The sequence below is a fragment of the Lithobates pipiens genome, unplaced genomic scaffold (assembly GCF_037356315.1).
Source record: "Lithobates pipiens isolate NorthernLeopardFrog02 unplaced genomic scaffold, aLitPip1_a1.2 Scaffold_35, whole genome shotgun sequence".
Taxonomy (NCBI): Eukaryota; Metazoa; Chordata; class Amphibia; order Anura; family Ranidae; genus Lithobates; species Lithobates pipiens.
The window spans coordinates 6,527,314-6,547,941 of NW_027507811.1; the positions used below are offsets into that span (position 1 = coordinate 6,527,314).

The following is a 20,628-nucleotide window of genomic DNA, read 5'->3' on the forward strand; positions in this document are numbered from 1 at the left end:
CAACTCTGTGACACTCAAAAGGCTAAATAGATGGACCTACTAAAGCTTCTTCCCTTCTTCATTGGAGAAACATTTGCTAAAAAAAATTGTATCCAACGTATCTTGCTCAAATATCACCAAGGATATGGTGGCATCCTGACAGACTCTATCAAGGATTAACGTCTGTGGTGACTCACTAACCGGGACGAGGACCTTATTTGGTGAAGAAGGGCTGAGGACAGTGCCCAGTTTAGGCAGGTAAAATGGTTATAACAACCTGAAATGCAACAGAAGATCGGCAGCTCAGTCCTCAATAAACTCTTCTTTTATGCCAACATTCCACTGAAATACAACCTTAACTACAGAGACGTTGACAGGTTTCAGCCCAGGTGGGCTTTAGTCATAACAGATAGGACTAAACCCACCTGGGCTAAAACACGTCAACATCTCTGTAGTTAAGGTTGTGTTTTCCTGTGGAATGTAGGAATAAAAGATTTTATTGAGCATATACTAGACATGTGCGATTAGTTTCGCACAAAACGGAAATTCGTACGAATCCGAAATACGAATTTTTATGCATACGAATGCGGATCCAAATTCATAATGAAAATTCGTAATTGTTACGACAAGTTAACAAACCCCAAGAAGTCAGCACAGCACAGGGATGGTGGGAACCCCTCATAATGGGCACAGAGGGTGTACAGACCCAGGAACTCAGCACAGGGATGGTGGGAACCCCTCATAATGGGCACAGCGGGTGTACAGACCCGGGAACTCAGCACAGGGATGGTAGGGGCCCATCATAATGGGAACAGCCGGTGTACAGACCCGGGAACTCAGCACAGGGATGGTGGGAACTCCTCATAATGGACACAGAGGGTGTACAGACCCAGGAACTCAGCACAGGGATGGTGGGAACCCCTCATAATGGACACAGCGGGTGTACAGACCCAGGAACTCAGCACAGGGATGGTGGGAACTCCTCATAATGGGCACAGCGGGTGTACAGACCCGGGAACTCAGCACAGGGATGGTGGGAACCCCTCATAATGGGCACAGCGGGTGTACAGACCCGGGAAACTCAGCACAGGGATGGTGGGAACCCCTCATAATGGGCACAGAGGGTGTACAGACCCAGGAACTCAGCACAGGGATGGTGGGAACCCCTCATAATGGGCACAGCGGGTGTACAGACCGGGGAACTCAGCACTGGGATGGTGGGAACCCCTCATAATGGGCACAGAGGGTGTACAGACCCAGGAACTCAGCACAGGGATAGTGGGAACCCCTCATAATGGACACAGCGGGTGTACAGACCGGGGAACTCAGCACAGGGATGGTGAGAACCCCTCATAATGGGCACAGAGGGTGTACAGACCCAGGAACTCAGCACAGGGATGGTGGGAACCCCTCATAATGGGCACAGCGGGTGTACAGACCCGGGAACTCAGCACAGGGATGGTGGGAACCCATCATAATGGGCACAGCGGGTGTACAGACCCGGGAACTCGGCACAGGGATGGTGGGAAACTGCCATTCCTCTCCTTGACAGCGAGGTGAGAGGTTGCTAGTTCCTTTGCTCCTGTGCTTCCAGAGACCAGGGGCTAGAGTTACTCCTCTGCCCCAGGAAGGATGCTGGATCCTGGGGAGGACCCTGGCGGGGGCCCCCTGGATAGGCCTCAACCTGCGGAAGATTCTGGGCCTGGCCCAAGGAAGGATGAATCTCTGTCTGCCTTTAGACGGAGGATTGTGGAAACACTGAAGCGGATTGAGAAGGAAGAGGAGAAGTTGGGAGCTTTGAAAGCTGAATTTAAAAAGAAGAAGCAGATTTGTGCCAAAGTCTTCAGTAAGAAGAGACCGGCTCTGAGGCCTGAATTGAAGGACCTGGAACAAGCTCTGCGGAAGCAGAAGGAATTGGTGAGTTCTCTGAAGGAGAATAGTGGAGCTTTTAAAGAAAAATATAAAAATGAGGAGCGATTTAACCAAATGAGGAAAGGAGCTTCTTCCTGCATGGAGAGCGAGGAGATGGAAGCAGAGAGTGAGAAAGTGGGCCCGGAGGATGAGCCCAGCTGTTCAACACCTCAGACACCTGCTGAGCCCTCAATGGCGGAGGCCTCTGTCCCCTTCCCTCCCCAGCAATGTGGAACATCTGAGCAGGAGGATGAAGGTTCTGACATGTTGGATCTGATCAACAAACTGGAGGCCAGTCCAGATTCAGCTCCCCAGGAAGGTGAGGAGAAGATGGACACCGTTCCTATTCCTGTGGAGAGAGCAGGTGCAGGTACTGTGTGTGTGCAGGATGGTGGGATCTTTAATAACAATGGGCCTGCTGAGGGTTGTAGTACTGCAGACAGTCAGCCCAGACCCATAGACAATGTACAGCGAGCAATAACATCTGCTAATAACTGTCAGCTTCAGTCTGCAGAGAGGTCCATGGACAATACAGAGACTTTGCCTGGACCAGGCACAGCGGCTGTTCCTGTGAATGGTGGAGGAGATGCTGGGAGCAGTAGTACCACAGCTCTCCAGGAGTCTGCAGCAGCCAAGACTGTGATGGCTCCCAGGATTGAAGCTGAGTGTTCGGGGGAGGGGGTGGGTCCTGCTAATCAGAAGACTGCTATCCCAGCTGATTCACACTCTCTGCCAGCAGGTTTGAATGTATCTGAGGACAAGACTGCAAAAGCTGGAAGAAAAACTTATGCTGGTGTTGATGCCACAGGATCTGGGAAGGGGGAACAAGCAGGGAAGGAGCATGGGGACGTTTTATCTTTCTCCCTGTTTAAAAGGAGGAATGTTGTACAATTGAAATGGGAAGGCGATGGAAACCCCCCACATAGGAGGGTGGTGGTGGATAAAATCCTGCAGATGGGGTTTAGGCCTGCGGATATCTTCGCCCTGATCAGTCCGGCAGGTTCCTATGAATATGATTTGTCCTTTATCCGTCCCGAGTCTTTGGACATATTTTGGGAGAAGTTTGAGCATGTGTGTAGGGGCCTGCCGGACTGGAAAGGGCTCATCCCCAAACTTATCTCCCGCCAGCCCCTCATTAAAATGGTGACAATACTTGTGCGCAATGAGTCCATACCCCAAGGGGATCTGACTGTATGGTTGAGGAGGTATGGGGATGTCCTGAGCCCCCTGAGAAAGATTTTGGACGATCGGGGAATATGGACAGGGGGATGGTCTGTGCAGCTGAAACTAAAGGTTATTGACAATGTTGTCCAACATCTGCCATCCTCAGCTTTCCTGGGGAGGGACAGGCTGACCATCTTCTACCCGGGCCAGCCAAAGCTCTGCAATAAATGTGGAGATAAAGGGCATCTTGCATCCTCCTGTCCAGTGATGAAGTGCTCCCTGTGTCAGGGTATAGGGCATTTGGCAAAGGATTGTAATATTATAAGGTGTAATCTGTGCAATGCAGTGGGACATCCTTATAGTCAGTGTCCTGAGGCAATGCACAACAAGCCTGAGCTCATGAGGGAGTTTTTCCGTCTGGACATGGAGGATGCACAGAGCTCATCAGCTGGAGGGCCTGTGATCCCATCTGAGTCTGTGCCAATACCCAATGTGTCTCCCCAGTCTGTGCCAATACCCAATGTGTCTGTGTCTCCCCAGTCTGTGCCCATACCCAATGTGTCTGTGTCTCCCCAGTCTGTGCCCATACCCAATGTGTCTGTGTCTCCCCAGTCTGTGCCCATACCCAATGTGTCTGTGTCTCCCCAGTCTGTGCCCGTACCCAATGTGTCTGTGTCTCCCCAGTCTGTGCCAGTACCCAATGGGTCTGTGTCTCCCCAGTCTGTGCCAGTACCCAATGTGTCTGTGTCCTCCCAGTCTGTGCGTGTACCTAGTGTGTCTGTGTCCTCCCAGCCTGTATGTAAAGTTTCAGTTGCCAAGAATGTGTCCAATCCTTCTGTGTCTTATCCTTCTGTGTCTTCTAAAATTGCAGAGGCAGCAAGAGGTGCTGAGGCTGGTGCATCAGGTGTGGTGCCAGTCCCCCTCCCCCGACGCTGCAGGGTTCCTATTGCAGATCGTGGGGGCCAGAGGAGTGGGGAAAATAGTGGGGAGGCTGGCCTGGTGGTAGATAAGGGAAGGGAGAGTGGGGGGGAGGGGGTTGAAGGGGAGGATAGGTGTGGGGAGGCTGGTTGTGGTTTATCCAAAGATGATATGGAGTGGTTGGAGGATAGGAGGAGGAGGGGCAAAAGAAGGGAAAAAAGGGGTTCAGTTCCCTTAAATCCTGTAGTTTTGCCTTTGGAAAATAAGTTTAAGGTCCTGTCGGACGATGATGATGATGATGATTGGGACTCGTTCAGTTCAGCATCCTCTATGGATGATGAGTGCCAGGGCGCAACAAAGCGTGCTGGTTCTCCAGGCAGAGGGAGTAGTCAGGCTAAGAAATGTCTGCCTCAATTACCCTGATGGCAGTTCCCACTCCGTTAAAAGTGGCAACCATTAATGTTGCCAGCTTGAGATCAGTAAGCGCTCGTCATATGGCCTTATTTTTGCTCAGCGAGTTTGATGCTGACATTTTGTTTTTACAAGAGACCCATCTGAGTAGTCTGGCTGATATACATCTGGCAAAGAAGGAGTGGAGACGTGGTCCCTCATTTTGGTCTCTTGCGGCCGAGTCTTACAGCGGGGTTGCAGTCCTTTTTTCTGGTATGGTAACGTGCCGGCGGGTAATTGAGGTAGAGATTGGGAGATGCATGGTCTTGGACGTCTCTGTAAAGGGGCAGGACTTGCGCCTGATTAACATCTATGGTCCCCAGACGAAGTGGGACAGGAAATGCCTCTTTACAAAGATTAAGCCTTTTCTTTTTACGGCCCAGCAGGTTATCTTTGGAGGTGATTTCAACACCATTACTAGGTCTAAAGACAGGAGAGGTTTCAGAGATAGGCTGGGCTATGACACCCTTTTTCTCAATGCGATAGTTAGGGAAGCAGGTCTGGTAGATGCGCACATTAAGCGTTGCCCAGACAGCACGGGGTTCACTTTTCAGCGAGGTAGTAGTCAGAGTAGGATAGATAGGTTTTTTTTAAAGGGAGACTCTGCTTTTTCGGCACCTGTGTGTCGGGCAGTGGAGTTTTCTGACCACTGTATTCTGTCTGTGACTCTGAATGCCTCAGACATGCCACCTAGGGGGAGGGGTATCTGGAGATTGAATTCGGCCCTCCTGGAAGACGAGAGAGTAAGACAATCCTTTGAGGATTTTTTTCAAGCACAGGTAACAATCCTAGACTTTTGCAACAGCAAGTCAGAATGGTGGGAGCTTGTAAAACAGCGGACTGTTAGGCTTTTCAAGGCCATAGGAAGAAAGAAGCAGCAAGATAAGTATATCACCTACCAGCGTTTGCGGAGGAAACTTGACCGCCTTGTTTCGAATGGAGGAGATTCTGGGGCGATCTCTGAGGTGAAGCTCCTCCTTAGGAGACATGAATATGACCGGCACGCCTCTTTGGTTCAGGAGAGGGATTACGGGAAATACCATTCGCCTGACCCTTACCAGAACTGTAAACAGAGCGTAGCAGTTAAGACGGTCCATGGCCTGAAGGACAGTACGGGCTCCCTGACGAAGTCTAGGTCAGGGATCCTGGAGGTGGTCAGGTCATACTATGCCGATCTCCTGGGAGGAAGGAACCTTGATCGGACAAGGATGTTGGGTTTTTTGGACTCTACACCAGGACTGGAAAGTAATGTTCCTTTTTTGACAGATGAAATCACTGCAGATGAGGTAGTCCAGGCTATTGATAAACTGGCCATCAAGAAAACGCCAGGGCCAGATGGGTTGACAGCTGAGTTTTATAAATGTTTTAAGACGATCCTGGCTCCCTACCTTGCGGAGGTTTTTAATGGCTGTTTGTATGAGGGTTCTCTCCCTCCCTCCATGAGGCAATCTGCAGTGATCCTTCTGTCAAAGGGTAAAGATCCTTCGATGATTGAGAATTGGCGCCCCATTAGCCTTCTTAATGTCGATAGAAAGATACTGGCAAAGATTTTTTTCTGGCGATTATCACCAGTGGCAGGCAGTTTGTTATCTCACCACCAGCACTGTTCGGTCCAAGGTAGAAGCACTTTCTCAGCAGTGTTAGCTGTCCGGGAGGCCTTGGAGCGTTGTAGGGCTGCTGGTTGGGGTAAATTTTTGCTGACATTGGATCAGGCTAAGGCCTTTGATCGGGTTAATCATGAGTACTTATGGCTCCTTCTTGGCAGATATGGCCTGGAGGGGGGTTTCATTGATTGGCTTAAGATTTTGTACAAAGGGGCTGAAAGCTTTCCGCTAGTTAATGGTTGGGTCGGGCAACCCTTTGTGGTCGGCTCGGGTGTGCGTCAGGGGTGCCCATTGAGTCCTCTGTTATATGCATTTGCAATTGACCCCTTCATCAGAAGGCTGGAGAATGGGCCATTGTGTGGGGTACCTATGGGCATCGCTGGTGAGCCTCCTTTGAAAGTTGTGGCCTATGCTGATGATGTTTCTGTTTTTGTCTCTGGGACTGGAGAGGCGCAGGAGGTGGTCTCAGTGATAACACAGTATTCAGAGGCATCAGGTTCAAAGGTCAACCAGGACAAGTGTGAAGCTTTCTGGATGGGCGTGGAAGGTGAGAGCTTTGTTCTCCCGGATGACTTCCCGGAGCCCCAGCAAAAAATTAGAGTTCTAGGCATTGAATTTGGCCCAGGTGACTATGGTCATGCAAATTGGGTGAACAGGCTGGAGAATGCCGATGCCAAGGTGGCAAGCTGGAAAGGTTGGCAGCTTTCCTTGAGGGAAAAGGTTGATCTGATCAAGACTTACCTGATTCCGATTTTTCTATATGTCAGTTTTGTTTGCGTTTTGCCAGCTTCTCTCTATACCAGGGTCTATACTTGTTTCTTCCAGCTGTTATGGGGGAACAGAATAAACCTTGTCAAAAGGAATGTGACTTACCTTTCTAGGCGGGAGGGTGGTCTAGGGATGATCAACCCTGTAGTCTTTTTCTCTCTGATGTTTGTGAAGTACAATCTTGGTAACATGTTGGCAGAGAGACCGCCTGGGTGGGTTGGTATTTTCCAGTCCTGGTTTAGGCCCTTTCTGCGAGACTGGGAAAATGGTGGGCCAGTGAAAAGCCTGAGGGTCAAGCATGATAAGCTCCCGGCTTATGTTGCCCCGTGTTTGAAAATGCTTCGGCAGTGGCAAGTAACGGCAGGAGAAGTCAGATCTCTTCCAAGGAAACTTCTTGAGAAGCGGATCATGAGCTCTGTTTTTTGCGAGCCACTGGCCTTGAGGGATTGCCCAAGCCTGGTTTTGGGGGTGGGTCTGCGGTTGATTAATTTGGAAAGAATCCCAATGAAATTTAGGGATCAGGCTTGGCTTGCCTTTCATGGAAAACTATATGTGAAGGGCAACTTGAAGTTTCTTTCCATGAGTGATCGGGGCTGCCCGAGAGTGGAGTGTGGAGGAGTGGTGGAGTCCATGGATCACTTTCTACTTCAGTGCCCTTTTAATATAGAGGTGTACAAGAGGGTGGGGAGGGCTCTGAGTATACCCTTCCTCCCCCATATGAGTTATGCAGAGTGGGTGTATGGGGCTTTCCAGACTCGTCGGGATTATGATTTAGAAACACTTTTTTTAGTTAGTTTAGTAGTCCGTTATTTCACGTGGAGTGCACGGTGTCAGGTATCCTTACGGGGTAAAATCCTCCCTGTGGAAGTGGTGGTGGAGAACATTCTGGGTGAGGTTGGGAAGATTCGGGGTCTTGAGAAAGACCGGTGGCAGCAGGAGGCCTGGATAAAGGCGTGGAGGAATATCAGGACTCTGTAGCGGCTGCCTGTTGATCTCGGGGTGTGCGGCTTTCTTTGTATTCTTCTTTCACTCCCCTAGATTTTCAGATCCAATATAATTTTGATAAAAGGCTACATGCATGGTGACGGTGATGTTCCTTAGTCTGGCTCTCCCATAGGGATTATGTTGTGCGCAATTTGTTTTGCACTGTTTATTTTGTTCTTGTTCTTTCTGGTTTGTATAATTGTATTCAATTATTTTGTAAATATGTTTTATTTATTTATTATGTTTTTATTGTATATAAGTTGTTGTTTGTAAGATTTTCAATAAACAAAATTAACCCATCATAATGGGCACAGCGGGTGTACAGACCCGGGAACTCAGCATAGGGATGGTGGGGACCCATCATAATGGGCACAGCGGGTTTACAGACCCGAGAACTCAGCACAGGGATGGTGGGAACCCATCATAATGGGCACAGCGGGTGTACAGACCCGGGAACTCAGCACAGGGATGGTGGGAACTCCTCATAATGGACACAGAGGGTGTACAGACCCAGGAACTCAGCACAGGGATGGTGGGAATCCCTCATAATGGACACAGCGGGTGTACAGACCGGGGAACTCAGCACTGGGATGGTGGGAACTCCTCATAATGGACACAGCGGGTGTACAGACCCAGGATCTCAGCACAGGGATGGTGGGAACCCATCATAATGGGCACAGCGGGTGTACAGAAATCCCTAAAGACTAATTTTCCAGGAAAGCCTACTCTTCACTTCATAACTAGGAACCAAACGAATGTACCTGAGTTCAGTTCGACGCAGGTTCGAAGAACGTCGCTGAAGCTCAGGTGCCGAATCCAAACCACAGTGAAGTCAACAAAATGGCCGGGGGAATTCCTTCATCTAGATCAGACCCTTATCTTACATAAGAGTGGTATAGATGTTAATGGGGGACCCTACACAAAAACAGCACGGGGTCCCCCCCCTATGAATACACACCAAACCCTTGTTCTTTATTAGGGTCTGGTATAGATGGTAATGGGGAACATGCAAAAACAAATATGTGATAAGCACACATTACAACAATTGCCAAAATCCCCGGACTGTCCTGAAGCATCCCGGACACTTGTCCACAGCACCTGGCTTCCCCCTCCATTCCCCCCACACATCTTCCACTTCCCCACACCCATACGTGTGGGGAGACATGCAAGCAGCCCTTGGTACCTTGAACACAGTCGCCCCCCCCCCCCCCCACTCCACACCTAATTTGTGTGAGGGGCCAGGCTATCAGATCCCTTGCTGCGACCAGAGTGTGGATTCCCTCACATTGGCCACAGACAGGGTCTGCCGGGCACAGCGCACTCTTCCTAGGCTGTACTCCGCTGGAGACTAATGCCCCATACACACGATTGGATTTTCCGACAACAAATTTTGGATGTATGCAAGTTTGGCGGAAAGTCCGACCGTGTGTAGGCTCCATCGAACATTTGTTGACGGACTTTCCGCATGCTCAGAATCAAGTACAAGAAGCGCTCGGTCTTGTAAAACTAGCATTCGTAATGGAGATATCACGTACGTCTTGTACGTAACCATGTTCGTAATTGTTGACCAATATTTGTGTGACTGTTTGTATGCAAGACAAGTTGGAGCCAACGATCTTCAAACAAAATTCCAGGGTTTTGTTGTCGGAAAGTCCGATCGTGTGTACGGGGCATTAGAATTTGCCCCTGGCTGCATGTGTGATGGATTCCGGACACCCAGTTGGGTATCTCCACCAAGAAGCTGCTTCCCAAGCTCTGGAACACAAGACCAGTGGATCTGGCTAAGTTACCCCAAGAACTAGGCAGTGCCAGTATTGGAGTAAACCAGAATAATAACTGTTTATTTGAACAAGAACACAGGCTTTTATACACTTGAGAAGGAGGTCACTCACCACATTAACAACGTCCCAAATACCCAAAACATCACACAATAGTTTAGCTAACGTGGTAAAGCTGACCCATGGCTAATCCCATCACAGAGGATCCTGAATTAACAACCTGGATGACTTAGATGTCACCTTGCAGGTCAGACTTGCCGACTCCAGGCTCACTACAGACAATACATATTATCATAATTATAAATACAGAACATCTTTAGATAATAGCAGGAGACCTACTTTTAATAAACAAATTATGGCCGGGGGCCCCAGACAGGTGGCTTGCTGATGACATCAGCATCTGCTATGAGTCCCACAGTGTGAGCAATCGCTAGGCCTTAATTAGGGACCCCTGGCCTAAAGTCCCCTCCAAAAGCATTCTGCACAGGAATTGGGCAGAGCCTCTTGTCTGTGCAATCCGATGCTGAGCGTTGGGGTTTCCTGGGCCACTGGATCAAGCCCCGGCTCAGGTATATCTACCTAAACTTGGGAGGATAGTGTTCCTGTGCCATCACCCCTGTGTGCTGCCTGTGAATGTGGGGACCCAGATTACAGTTGGGTCTCCAGGAGCTGCCTCTCCTCAGACACCTTCTGCCACGTGCCCAGAGCCCACAGCATATGGCTGCTGCTGTGTACCCAGAGCCCACAGATTAACCTGCCTGCCCTCCCCTCAGATGCCTGCTGCTGTGTAGCCAGAGTCCACAGATTACCCTGCCTGCCCCCCTCAGGTGCCTGCTGCTGTGTAGCCAGAGTCCACAGATTACCCTGCCTGCCCCCCTCAGGTGCCTGCTGCTGTGTATCCAGAGCCCACGGATTAACCTGCCTGCCCCCCCCCTCAGGTGCCTGCTGCTGTGTAGCCAGAGTCCACAGATTACCCTGCCCTCCCCTCAGATGCCTGCTGCTGTGTATCCAGAGTCCATGGATTACCCTGCCTGCCCTCCCCTCAGACACCTGCTGTGGTGTGCCCAGAGTACCCTGCTTGGACTCTCTCTCCCCCCCCCCCCCCCCGATGCCAAGACTACCACACCAGCTACCCAGGAAAGATAAATGTCTGTAGCGTAACTCTTTGTACCCTTTCACATTTTATTCCTTCTTGCTGTGTCATATTTCCACCTCATCCCTTTAAAACCAAACACATATGAATTACACGGGTTCTGAGGCTGATTTAATGCAGATAAAGCACCAATAGAGTTTGATTACCACCTTAATCAGCCATAGAACCCGTGTAATCAATATGCGTTCGGTTGATAAGGTGGCAAAACTATTGCTACCCCATAAACTGCTTCTTTTTTGCTGTGCCACATTGCTGCTCTGTGGACTAGCTTCCTTTGCTGTGTCATATTGCCACTCTGTGGATTGGTAGTTCTAGCTATGCAATATTACTGCACCTTGAGGATCATTTTTCCTTTCCTTTCCTTTCGGTGCCATACTGCTGCCCTGTGGACTATTCCTCTGTGCATACGTCCTATTGCCACCCCTCTGATATACCCAAATTCCCCCCCGATAAATAACGGAACCTCAGGTTCCACGTGATTTTCCTCCAGGTGCCCTCTGTCTGTGTTTCGAGGTTCATCACATTCACGCTAGAAGATGGTTCTCGGGGCTGCAGTTCTTCTGAGCTCCACAAGGTGGGGATCTCACGTCTAACTAGACAGGAAGTCTCTATGGAAGACCGGAAGTGATGTCAGGTACAGACAGGAAGTGATGTCAGGTATAAATAGGACATTCCAGGTGAGAGGTGAATCAGGAGGAAGTAGAGAGGAGACATTGCTGGAAGGGGCAATAGAGGAGGTAATAAGATCTTATTTTCTATTTACACCCAGTAACCCCCCCGTCATGTTCCGTCCTCTTCCTCCATAGTCACTGTGATGTCTTTTATCTCCAGCAGATGATGAGACACACATATATAGTGTAGGAACCTAGATTAACCCTTTCAGGGGTAGAACATTCCCCCACTTATGGGGCCAGAATATTCTTTTCATATTGGTGATGTGTAGAGGATAGGAGTTTTATTTGGGTATAAAGAACAAAGAATAAAAGGTTCCCAGATACCAAAACCATAGCAAACCCTAAACTGAATGTTCCTCTGTGTGTAATCCCACCGGGGACTGTTCTTCTATGATAGAAACCCTCATATTATCCCCCCCCCCCCCCATACATCCCCATCCTAATATTATACAACCAGTACAGTCCAGATCATTCTCTGTTATCAATTTTTGGTCTACAGGAAACCTGTATAGATCACATGACCAATGAGGATGGATGAGGACCGGAGTCACATGACTGAGAGGATACTAAACCTCACCCTGGAGATCATCTACCTGCTGACTGGAGAGGTGAGGAGGATTCTGGGAGGTCACATGACATCACTCTTATCTCTATTAATAAAAACACAGACCTGACCGGAGAGGTGAGGAGGATTCTGTGAGGTCACATGACATCACTCTTATCTCTAGTAATAAAAACACAGACCTGACCGGAGAGGTGAGGAGGATTCTGGGAGGTCACATGACATCACTCTTATCTCTATTAATAAAACACAGACCTGACCGGAGAGGTGAGGAGGATTCTGGGAGGTCACATGACATCACTCTTATCTCTATTAATAAAACACAGACCTGACCGGAGAGGTGAGGAGGATTCTGGGATTCTAACATGATATTCCTATTGGTTCCTCAATACAGACATTTCCTCTGGTGAAGTCCGGTGATCATATGACCATCACAGTGCCTCCATGTGACTCCCTAAAACCTGAGAGACACAACATGGAGAAGATTCTAGAAGTCACCAAGAAGATGATGGAGCTGCTGACAGGAGAGGTGAGGAGGATTCTGGGAATTCTGGGACATTATCCAGTAACAGACAAGGGATGTGTCTGGATGGTGACTGTATCATTGTGTGTGTCAGGTTCCTATAAGGTGTCAGGATGTCACTGTCTATTTCTCCATGGAGGAGTGGGAGTATTTAGAAGGACACAAGGATCTCTACAAGGACGTCATGATGGACAATCAGCCGCCCCTCACATCACCGGGTAAGAGGAGACTTTATTGTAAAGGAGAGAGCAGTACGGAGGCTCCACCTAGATCCCCCATCATCTGATAAACACATAGAAACAATGTATTCAGTCAGTGTGTGTGTTTCCTACAGATGGATCCAGTAATGGGAACCCACCAGAGAGATGTCCCCGTCCTCTGTATTCCCGGGATTCCACACAGGAAGGTCACACCATCCCCCACCATCATCAGGTAGATGAGGAACAATCACTGATAGTATCATTAGGATCTGTACATTATCTGCATTGTTACCATTGATGTCATTTTTATTATATATTCAGAGTGGAAACCTGAGAGATCCTAAAGTTGTGGGTAAAGAAGAGATAAAAGAGGAGGATGATGAGGATGGGGGGATGGAGGAGTCTCTAAAAGAACACAAAGATCAGTACCAGGACACCATGGTGGAGTCATCCAGCTACAGAAACCCACCAGAGAATCCCCGTCCTCTGTATTCCCGGGATTCTAAACAGGAAGGTCACCATGACCAGGTAGATGATTGACGATTATTGGTAGTTATGATTTATACACAAGCATGTAAGTTACAATAACGGTTTTATTAAATATTCAGAGTGAAAACCTTGAGGATAATAATTTTGCTGTTAAAGAAGAGTATAAAGAGGAGGATGAGGAGTATGGTGGGATAAAGGAGATCTCTGAAGGACACAAAGATCTCAAAAAGGACAGTATGATGAAACCACCTAGAAACAGAAACCCACCAGAGAGATGTCCCCGTCCTCTGTATTCCCGGGATTCCACACAGGAAGATCACACCATCCCCCACCATCATCAGGTAGATGAGGAACAATCACTGATAGTATCATTAGGATCTGTACATTATCTGCATTGTTACCATTGATGTCATTTTTATTATATATTCAGAGTGGAAACCTTGGGGATTATAATATTGTTGTTAAAGAAGAGGATGATGAGTATGGTGTGATGGAGGAGCTTTTTGAAGGACATAAATATCTCTATAAGGACGTCATGATGGAAACACCTAATATCAGGAACCCACCAGAGAGATGTCCCCGTCCTCTGGATTCCACACAGGAAGGTCACACCATCCCCCACCATCATCAGGTAGGTGGAGTTGAGGGTCGGGAACATAAAGTGATTGAACACTCTGACATGTGGAGATGATGTGTGGACTCTACAAGATGATATTTTCTATGTGATCTCACATCATAAATACTTCTATGTTACAGATGTTATTTTCTGCCATTCTCTTGGTTTAGGGTGAAGATCTGATGAAGATGAAAGTTGAGGGTGAAGTAGAAGAGACGTATGTGAGGGATGATCAGCAATATACGGAGGAGGCGGGAATGACGAGGACATTCAAAGAGGAGGACACTCCTACAGAGATCAGCACAGGTGACCCATCATATATTCTTCTCTTATCTCTGCTCTGTTACTGCTCACTGATTGGTCCTCATTGCGTGATGAGCCAAACACTCCTGGGTTTGGGTTCGAGGTGGGTTTGGCAAACATGAGTAAGGTTGGGGTACTGTAGTCAAACCCCATTAAAGTCAATGGAAGCTGAATGTTAGAAATCAGACCTGCCCATTTTTTTCGGCTAATAGGCAATATCTGGTCCTGAGGAGCCCACCTAACATAGCACATTGTCTCCATGTCAAAGGTCTCTTCCACACATCCCTGGCCCACTGGTTGTGCAGGTCTACAAGCTGGGGGGCTTATTGAAGTAATAAAGCCCTCTTACAAAAAGGAGGGCCTCCACAAACCATCCAGAGTAGGGCAGGAGCTGAGTGATATCAGCCAATAATAGGTTGATGATGGTCCCCTCCCTGTACTGATACCCTATTTGTGGTTCAGCTGGCAGTATTAGGTTGGTAATGGTCTCCTCCCTGTACTGATACCCTATTTGTGGTTCAGCTGGCAGTATTAGGTTGGTAATGGTCCCCCTCCCTGTACTGATACCCTATTTGTGGTTCAGCTGGCAGTATTAGGTTGGTAATGGTCTCCTCCCTGTACTGATACCCTATTTGGGGTTCAGCTGGCAGTATTAGGTTGCGTGTGACTCCTAGTTACAGTAGCACAGATATGATAACACAGATTGAGCTTTCTTAGGTTGGTCCCTCTTCTTGAAGACAATTTTTAGGTAGTAGTTAACATAAAACTTGTTGGGATGAAAAGTGAGGAGAAACGTAAAGACTGAAGCGCTTATATTTCCAGGAGAAAATCCTGCTCCAAGCTCCCTCCAGTGCTGCCTATAACTAGAATCCTAGGCCTATGGTCACTTGTTCTATGGTAAAGGGTCTTCCAAGTCTGAACTTTGACCCTCTTGTTTATCAGAGATCACATGACCCAGTGCCTAGGCTTGTGGTTGTGTAAAGAGCATGGACCTCCCAGTCCCCCATTGGTTCCTGCTCTTCTGACAAGGCTGTGTAAATGTAGAAGTGATCTGGGAGGAGGACCAAAGGACTGAAGAGGGGGGAAAAGTCCCGGCTGGTTGGGACCTCCACAGAGAACATCTCCTCACTCATATCTATCTGATCCAGATGGGATCTTGATGGAAGTGAACTAACCCTCTCATATCTATTGATGATGTTTTTATATTTTTCCAGGACACGCCATGGAGAAACCCTCAAAGGATCGTCTCACTTTATCTCCAGGTTGTAGAATGGAAGATGAGGACATCACAGGAGATTGTGGAGGAGAAAAGACAATGATCTCCACTATGGATGGTGGACTTCACAGTGTGGATAGACCATGGAATCCCTCCGACTCCGAGCAACCTCGTACTAAGGCGGATGGTGCCGTAATTTTCGGGAAGGAGAAATTTCCCTGTCCTGATTGTGGCAAACTTTTTTCACATGTGTTCAATCTTTCCAGGCATCAGAGATTACACATCGGAGAGAAGCCGTATTCCTGCCCCGAGTGCGGGAAATGTTTCTCACAGAAGTCCAATCTTTCCAAACATCAGAGCTTGCACACGGGGGAGAAACCCTTTTCCTGCCCTGAGTGTGGGAAATTTTTTTCACAGAGGACCCACCTTAACAGACATCAGAGGTTGCACACAGGCGAGAAGCCGTATGCCTGCCCCGAGTGCGGAAAGTGCTACACACAGAAATCAGTACTCGTCATTCATCAGAGATCTCACACGGGGGAAAAGCCTTATTCCTGTCCTGAGTGCGGGAAATGTTTTTCAGATAAGCCTATCCTTTCCAGGCATCAGAGATCCCACGCTGGCGAGAAGCCGAATGCCTGTCCCGAGTGCGGGAAGTGTTATATGCATAAATCAGACCTTGTTAAACATCAAAGATCTCACACGGGGGAGAGGCCACATTCGTGCCCCGAGTGCGGGAAATGTTATATGCATAAGTCAGATCTTCTTAAGCATCAAAGATCTCACACGGGGGAGAGGCCATATTTATGCCCTGAGTGTGGGAAAAGTTTTTATGATAAGCCCAGCCTGTATAGACATCAGAGACTGCACATGAGATAGAAGCCCCCGAATGCCTCTTCTGATTGCCGGAATAATTTCCCACACAAATCGAGTTTGTTTTAAATTAAAGATCTCCCACACGGAGGAAAAAACAATAATTTTCCTCAAAATTCAACAAACAATCCCCCATAACGACAACGTGAGAGAAGTTTGTTTGAAATCTTTGCAAATTTATTAAAAATAAAAAAATCTCATGTACATAAGTATCACAGGCTCCTCCCACGTATATAAGCATCACAGGCTCCTCCCACGTACATACACATCACAGGCTCCTCCCACGTACATACGCATCATAGGCTCCTCCCATGTACATAAGCATCACAAGTTCCTCCCATGTACATAAGCATCACAGGCTCCTCCCATGCACATAAGCATCACAGGCTCCTCCCACGTACATACACATAACAGGCTCCTCCCACGTACATAAGCATCACAGGCTCCTCCCATGTACATAAGCATCACAGGCTCCTCCCACGTACATAAGCATCACAGGCTCCTCCCAAGTACATAAGCATCACAGGCTCCTCCCATGTACATAGGTATCACAGGCTCCTCCCACGTACATAAGCATCACAGGCTCCTCCCATGTACATAAGCATCACAGGCTCCTCCCATGTACATAAGCATCACAGGCTCCTCCCACATTCATAAGCATCACAGGCTCCTCCCATGTACATAAGCATCACAGGCTCCTCCCACGTACATTAGCATCACAGGCTCCTTCCACGTACATAAGCATCACAGGCTCCTCCCACGTAGATAAGCATCACAGGCTCCTCCCACGTACATAAGCATCACAGGCTCCTCCCATGTACATAGGTATCACTGGCTCCTCCCACGTTCATAAGCATCATAGGCTCCTCCCATGTTCATAAGCATCACAGGCTCCTCCCATGTACATAAGCATCACAGGCTCCTCCCACGTACATTAGCATCACAGGCTCCTTCCACGTACATAAGCATCACAGGCTCCTCCCATCTACATAAGTATCACAGGCTCCTCCCACATACATAAGTATAACAGCCTTTGCTCAATACTTTGGCACCAATTACAGCCTCAAGTCTTGTAGAGTATGATGCTACAAGCACGGCACTCCTATTTTTGGGCATTTTCTCCCATTCTTCTCTGCAGGACCTCTCAAGCTCCATCAGGTTGGATGGGGAGCGTTGGTGCACAGCCATTTTCTGATCTCTCCAGAGATGTTCAAGTCTGGGCTCTGGCTGGGCCACTCAAGGACATTCTCAGAGTTGTCCTGTAGCCCTTCCTTTGTTATCCTGGCTGTGTGCTTGGGGTCGTTGTCCTGTTGGAAGATGAACCTTCACCCCAGTCTGAGGTCCAGAGCACTCTGGAGCAGGTTTTCATCTAGGAGGTCTCTGTACATTGCTGCAATCATCTTTCCCTCCACCCTGACTAGTCTCCCAGTTCCCGCTGCTGAAAAACATCACCCACAGCATGATGCCGCCACCACCATGCTTCACAGTAGGGATGGTATTGGCCAGGTGATGAGTGGTGCCTGGTTTCTTCCAGACATGATGCTTGCCATTCATGCCAAAGAGTTCAGTCTTTGTTTCATCAGACCAGAGAATTTGGTTTCTCATGGTCTGAGAGTCCTTCGGGTGGCTTTTGGCAAACTCCAGGTGGGCTGTCCTATGCCTTTTACTGAGGAGTGGATTCCGTCTGGCCACTCTACCATACAGGCTTGATTGGTGAAGTGCTGCAGAGATGGTTGCCCTGGATATTGGTGGTCGGAGCGCCCCTAGAGTGGGTTCCACAATGTCCTCGGGTAAACAAGCTTTAACCATCATGCTTACGTTCTCTTGTGTCACGTTCCTCTGTATTATATACTCTCGTGTATGTCAAACTGCTTTGATTTATGGGGCATGATGTTCATGCCTGTTATACTGCTCTTTGTTTTATTTTTCATGTTTAAATCCAAATAAAGATTGCATAAAAAAATAAATAAAAATGGTCTCAGGAGTAGAAGCCGTATTCCTATCCTGGAAAATGTTCTCCACAGAACTTGTTATACATAGAAAATCTCACGCAGGGGGAGAAGCCGTATTTCTATCCCGAGTGCGGAAAATATTTTCCACAGAAAAGGAGAAAGGCTGGTGCTATGAAAGTCAGCTAAAACATCATTTTATTATTGCATGGGAACAGCAGTCAAAAATAAATCCAACGCGTTTCGGCCAATCGGCCTTAATCATGGCTCTGGCGGACGAAACGCGTTGGATTTCTTTTGGAATAAAACCGTTTTAGCCGACTTTCATAGCACCAGCCTTTCTCCTTTTTTTGCATGGGCTGTATGGAGGTTTCCAGAGACTTCATAGGCCGAGTGCTGTGTTCTTGAGGCTCACCAGGCATTGCACAGGAGGTAGTAGCTCGCATCCCCCTCCTCCCCCCACTCCCCTTTTCTCACATTCTTTCGCTGTTCAAATTTTGGCCAACATTGCCTCCCAAAGACAGCGCCATTTACCAAGACGATAATGCTATGATCCCCACAGCTGGTGTTGTCACATCGTGGTTTGATGAAAAGAAGAGGGTGGTCTGAATACTATCTCTTAATATGATACAACTCCATCCCTATAATACATATAATACAAAACAAGTTAGCCCATCAGACTTAAAATGAGTTGTTCATAGAGGTCAAAACAAATAAGTACCATAAACATGTTTGTTATAATACTAAAAGTACATAGTATACATATACAGCTTATATACTTGACGCGTTTCGCGAGCTCTGCTCGCTTCCTCAGGAGTAGATGTATATGTGGGGTATCTAAAAAGACAGTAAGTATTCGATGAGATGTGGCATACAATGATGGTTTTATTCAAGAAAAAGCATGTGGCCTCCAAGAAGCACTCCATACTCACGTTATGGTCTGTTGATCCAATGGACTGATCTCCAGAGGTAAAAGCGGTAAGTGGTTTGATGAGCATGCAGAAGAAGTCTAGACATGTGCGATTTGTTTCGTTTCAAATCAAAATTCGAACACGTTTTTTTTTTTTTGGAAATGTGGATGTATTCGAATTACAATAGTAACAAATGTAAACTGAAATAACGAAATTCAATTTGTCTGAAATAACGAAATTCTAATTCGATTTGAGATGTAAACATTCTGCAATTCGGCAGCCGCATTCGAATTGAAAAAAAAAAAAATCCGAACGAGAATGCAGATTCAACTTATCCGAGTTTAGTCCAATTGAATTCAATTTGGTCAATTTCGGGAAATTCAAATCGAATCTGAAAATGAATCAACGAACACATTCCGAAAACGAAGTGAGGTAATTAACAAAACAAAACACATTTTTTTTTTCCCGTTGTGTACATGTCTAACAACTGAAGGGAATGTAGATTGTCTAGAGGTGATTTCTTTTAACTCCTTCGTGTCTGTTAAAGTGTGATGTCCAATCACCCACACGGGCCTGTGAGATTAGCCCATTGAGACAATGACACAAAACAACAAAGTCTCTCCGAGCAAATCTAATCTTTATTCTTTGGTGTGAATATTTAAAGGGGGCTTTTAGAAAGTACCGCCCTTTGAACGTGTCAAACAGATTATCCAATCATATACAGTACAAGTACAGCCTACAATAAAAGTGAAACTAGTGATTCCTTAAAATCATGTGCTTTCCAAGAAACGAAACAACTGAAAGAAGATAACAGTAACATGAGAAACGAAACTAGATTAGCAAAATTTGAGCATGTCTATTTGTGAAGTGGATGTTAGAGAGACACAAAATGGAAACCGATTTTCTTAACGAATGAAAGCGGTTATGCTAAATATCCCTTCAACAACGTCTTGCACCTCTCCTAGGCGCCACAGTCGCCGGAGTTCAATATTATAGAGCCACTATGGTCAATTGTGGAGAACAAAGTTTTTGGCTTGCTGTTCCTCTTCCGGCACCTCCACGAGAACTGGAACGATTTTTGCATGAAGAGCGGTATAATGCCACATACACACACGATCGGAATTATGGTCGGAAAAAGCTCTGATGGTTTTCCCGACGGAATTCCGCTCGCGCTTGTGTTGCCTACACACGGTCACACCAAATCCCCGACAGTCAAGAACTGTCAGAAACCATGAATCAGACTGAGACAGAAGTACAATCAAATCGCACTTGTTTATTAATAGAAATAAAAAGGTAAATATAAAAAAGCGTAGTCAAGCATAGCCAGAGTCCCGTAGCCAGATCGGGTAGTCAGCCAGTCCAAAGTTCATTAACCAGATCGGGTAATCAGCCAGGCCAGAAGTCAGGGATCCAAGGAGAGCACAGCAAGCAGGATAAGAAGCCAGGTGGGATGTCAGCAAGCCAGTCTTGAAACAAACAGCAGGAGATGGTTCCCTATGATGTGACCAACGTGAAGGCAAATGAAAAAGGGAGCAGGAAGGCTTTAAATAGGCAGGTCAGACGAGCATCATCGGGAACAGCTGGTAACTGTGGAAAGAGAAGA

General features: G+C 47.4%; 3 protein-coding genes across 3 annotated transcripts in view; all 3 read left to right on the plus strand.

Moving 5' to 3' along the window:
* The window catches only part of LOC143955461 (uncharacterized), a 133,530-nt gene that overhangs the window by 37,396 nt on the left and 75,506 nt on the right, over positions 1–20,628 (plus strand). The window contains exons 17-20 of the mRNA XM_077465504.1: positions 11,917–11,985; positions 12,340–12,474; positions 12,563–12,739; positions 18,154–18,294. Coding sequence (XP_077321630.1) covers positions 11,917–11,985; positions 12,340–12,474; positions 12,563–12,739; positions 18,154–18,294 — 522 coding nt within the window. The remainder of the gene's footprint in view (positions 1–11,916; positions 11,986–12,339; positions 12,475–12,562; positions 12,740–18,153; positions 18,295–20,628) is intronic.
* LOC143955877 (uncharacterized) lies at positions 12,792–14,213 on the plus strand. Its single transcript, XM_077465996.1, has 5 exons — positions 12,792–12,900; positions 12,990–13,196; positions 13,277–13,498; positions 13,588–13,788; positions 13,944–14,213. Exons 2-5 carry the CDS (start codon positions 13,062–13,064, stop codon positions 14,196–14,198), a joined length of 813 nt encoding a protein of 270 aa, XP_077322122.1. The 5' UTR covers positions 12,792–12,900; positions 12,990–13,061; the 3' UTR covers positions 14,199–14,213.
* Positions 15,009–16,569, plus strand: LOC143955871 (uncharacterized). The gene has a single exon (XM_077465990.1). The coding sequence runs from the start codon at positions 15,299–15,301 to the stop codon at positions 16,169–16,171; it is 873 nt and encodes a 290-aa protein (XP_077322116.1). The 5' UTR covers positions 15,009–15,298; the 3' UTR covers positions 16,172–16,569.

Excerpts from the sequence above, each read along its gene's own strand:
- LOC143955871 (XM_077465990.1), top strand. The coding sequence starts at position 15,299 with ATGGAGAAACCCTCAAAGGATCGTCTCACTTTATCTCCAGGTTGTAGA.
- LOC143955877 (XM_077465996.1), top strand. The coding sequence starts at position 13,062 with ATGGAGGAGTCTCTAAAAGAACACAAAGATCAGTACCAGGACACCATG. Across the intron at positions 13,197-13,276 it reads AGGAAGGTCACCATGACCAG|AGTGAAAACCTTGAGGATAA; the intron begins GTAGATGATTGA and ends TTAAATATTCAG. Across the intron at positions 13,499-13,587 it reads CCATCCCCCACCATCATCAG|AGTGGAAACCTTGGGGATTA; the intron begins GTAGATGAGGAA and ends TTATATATTCAG.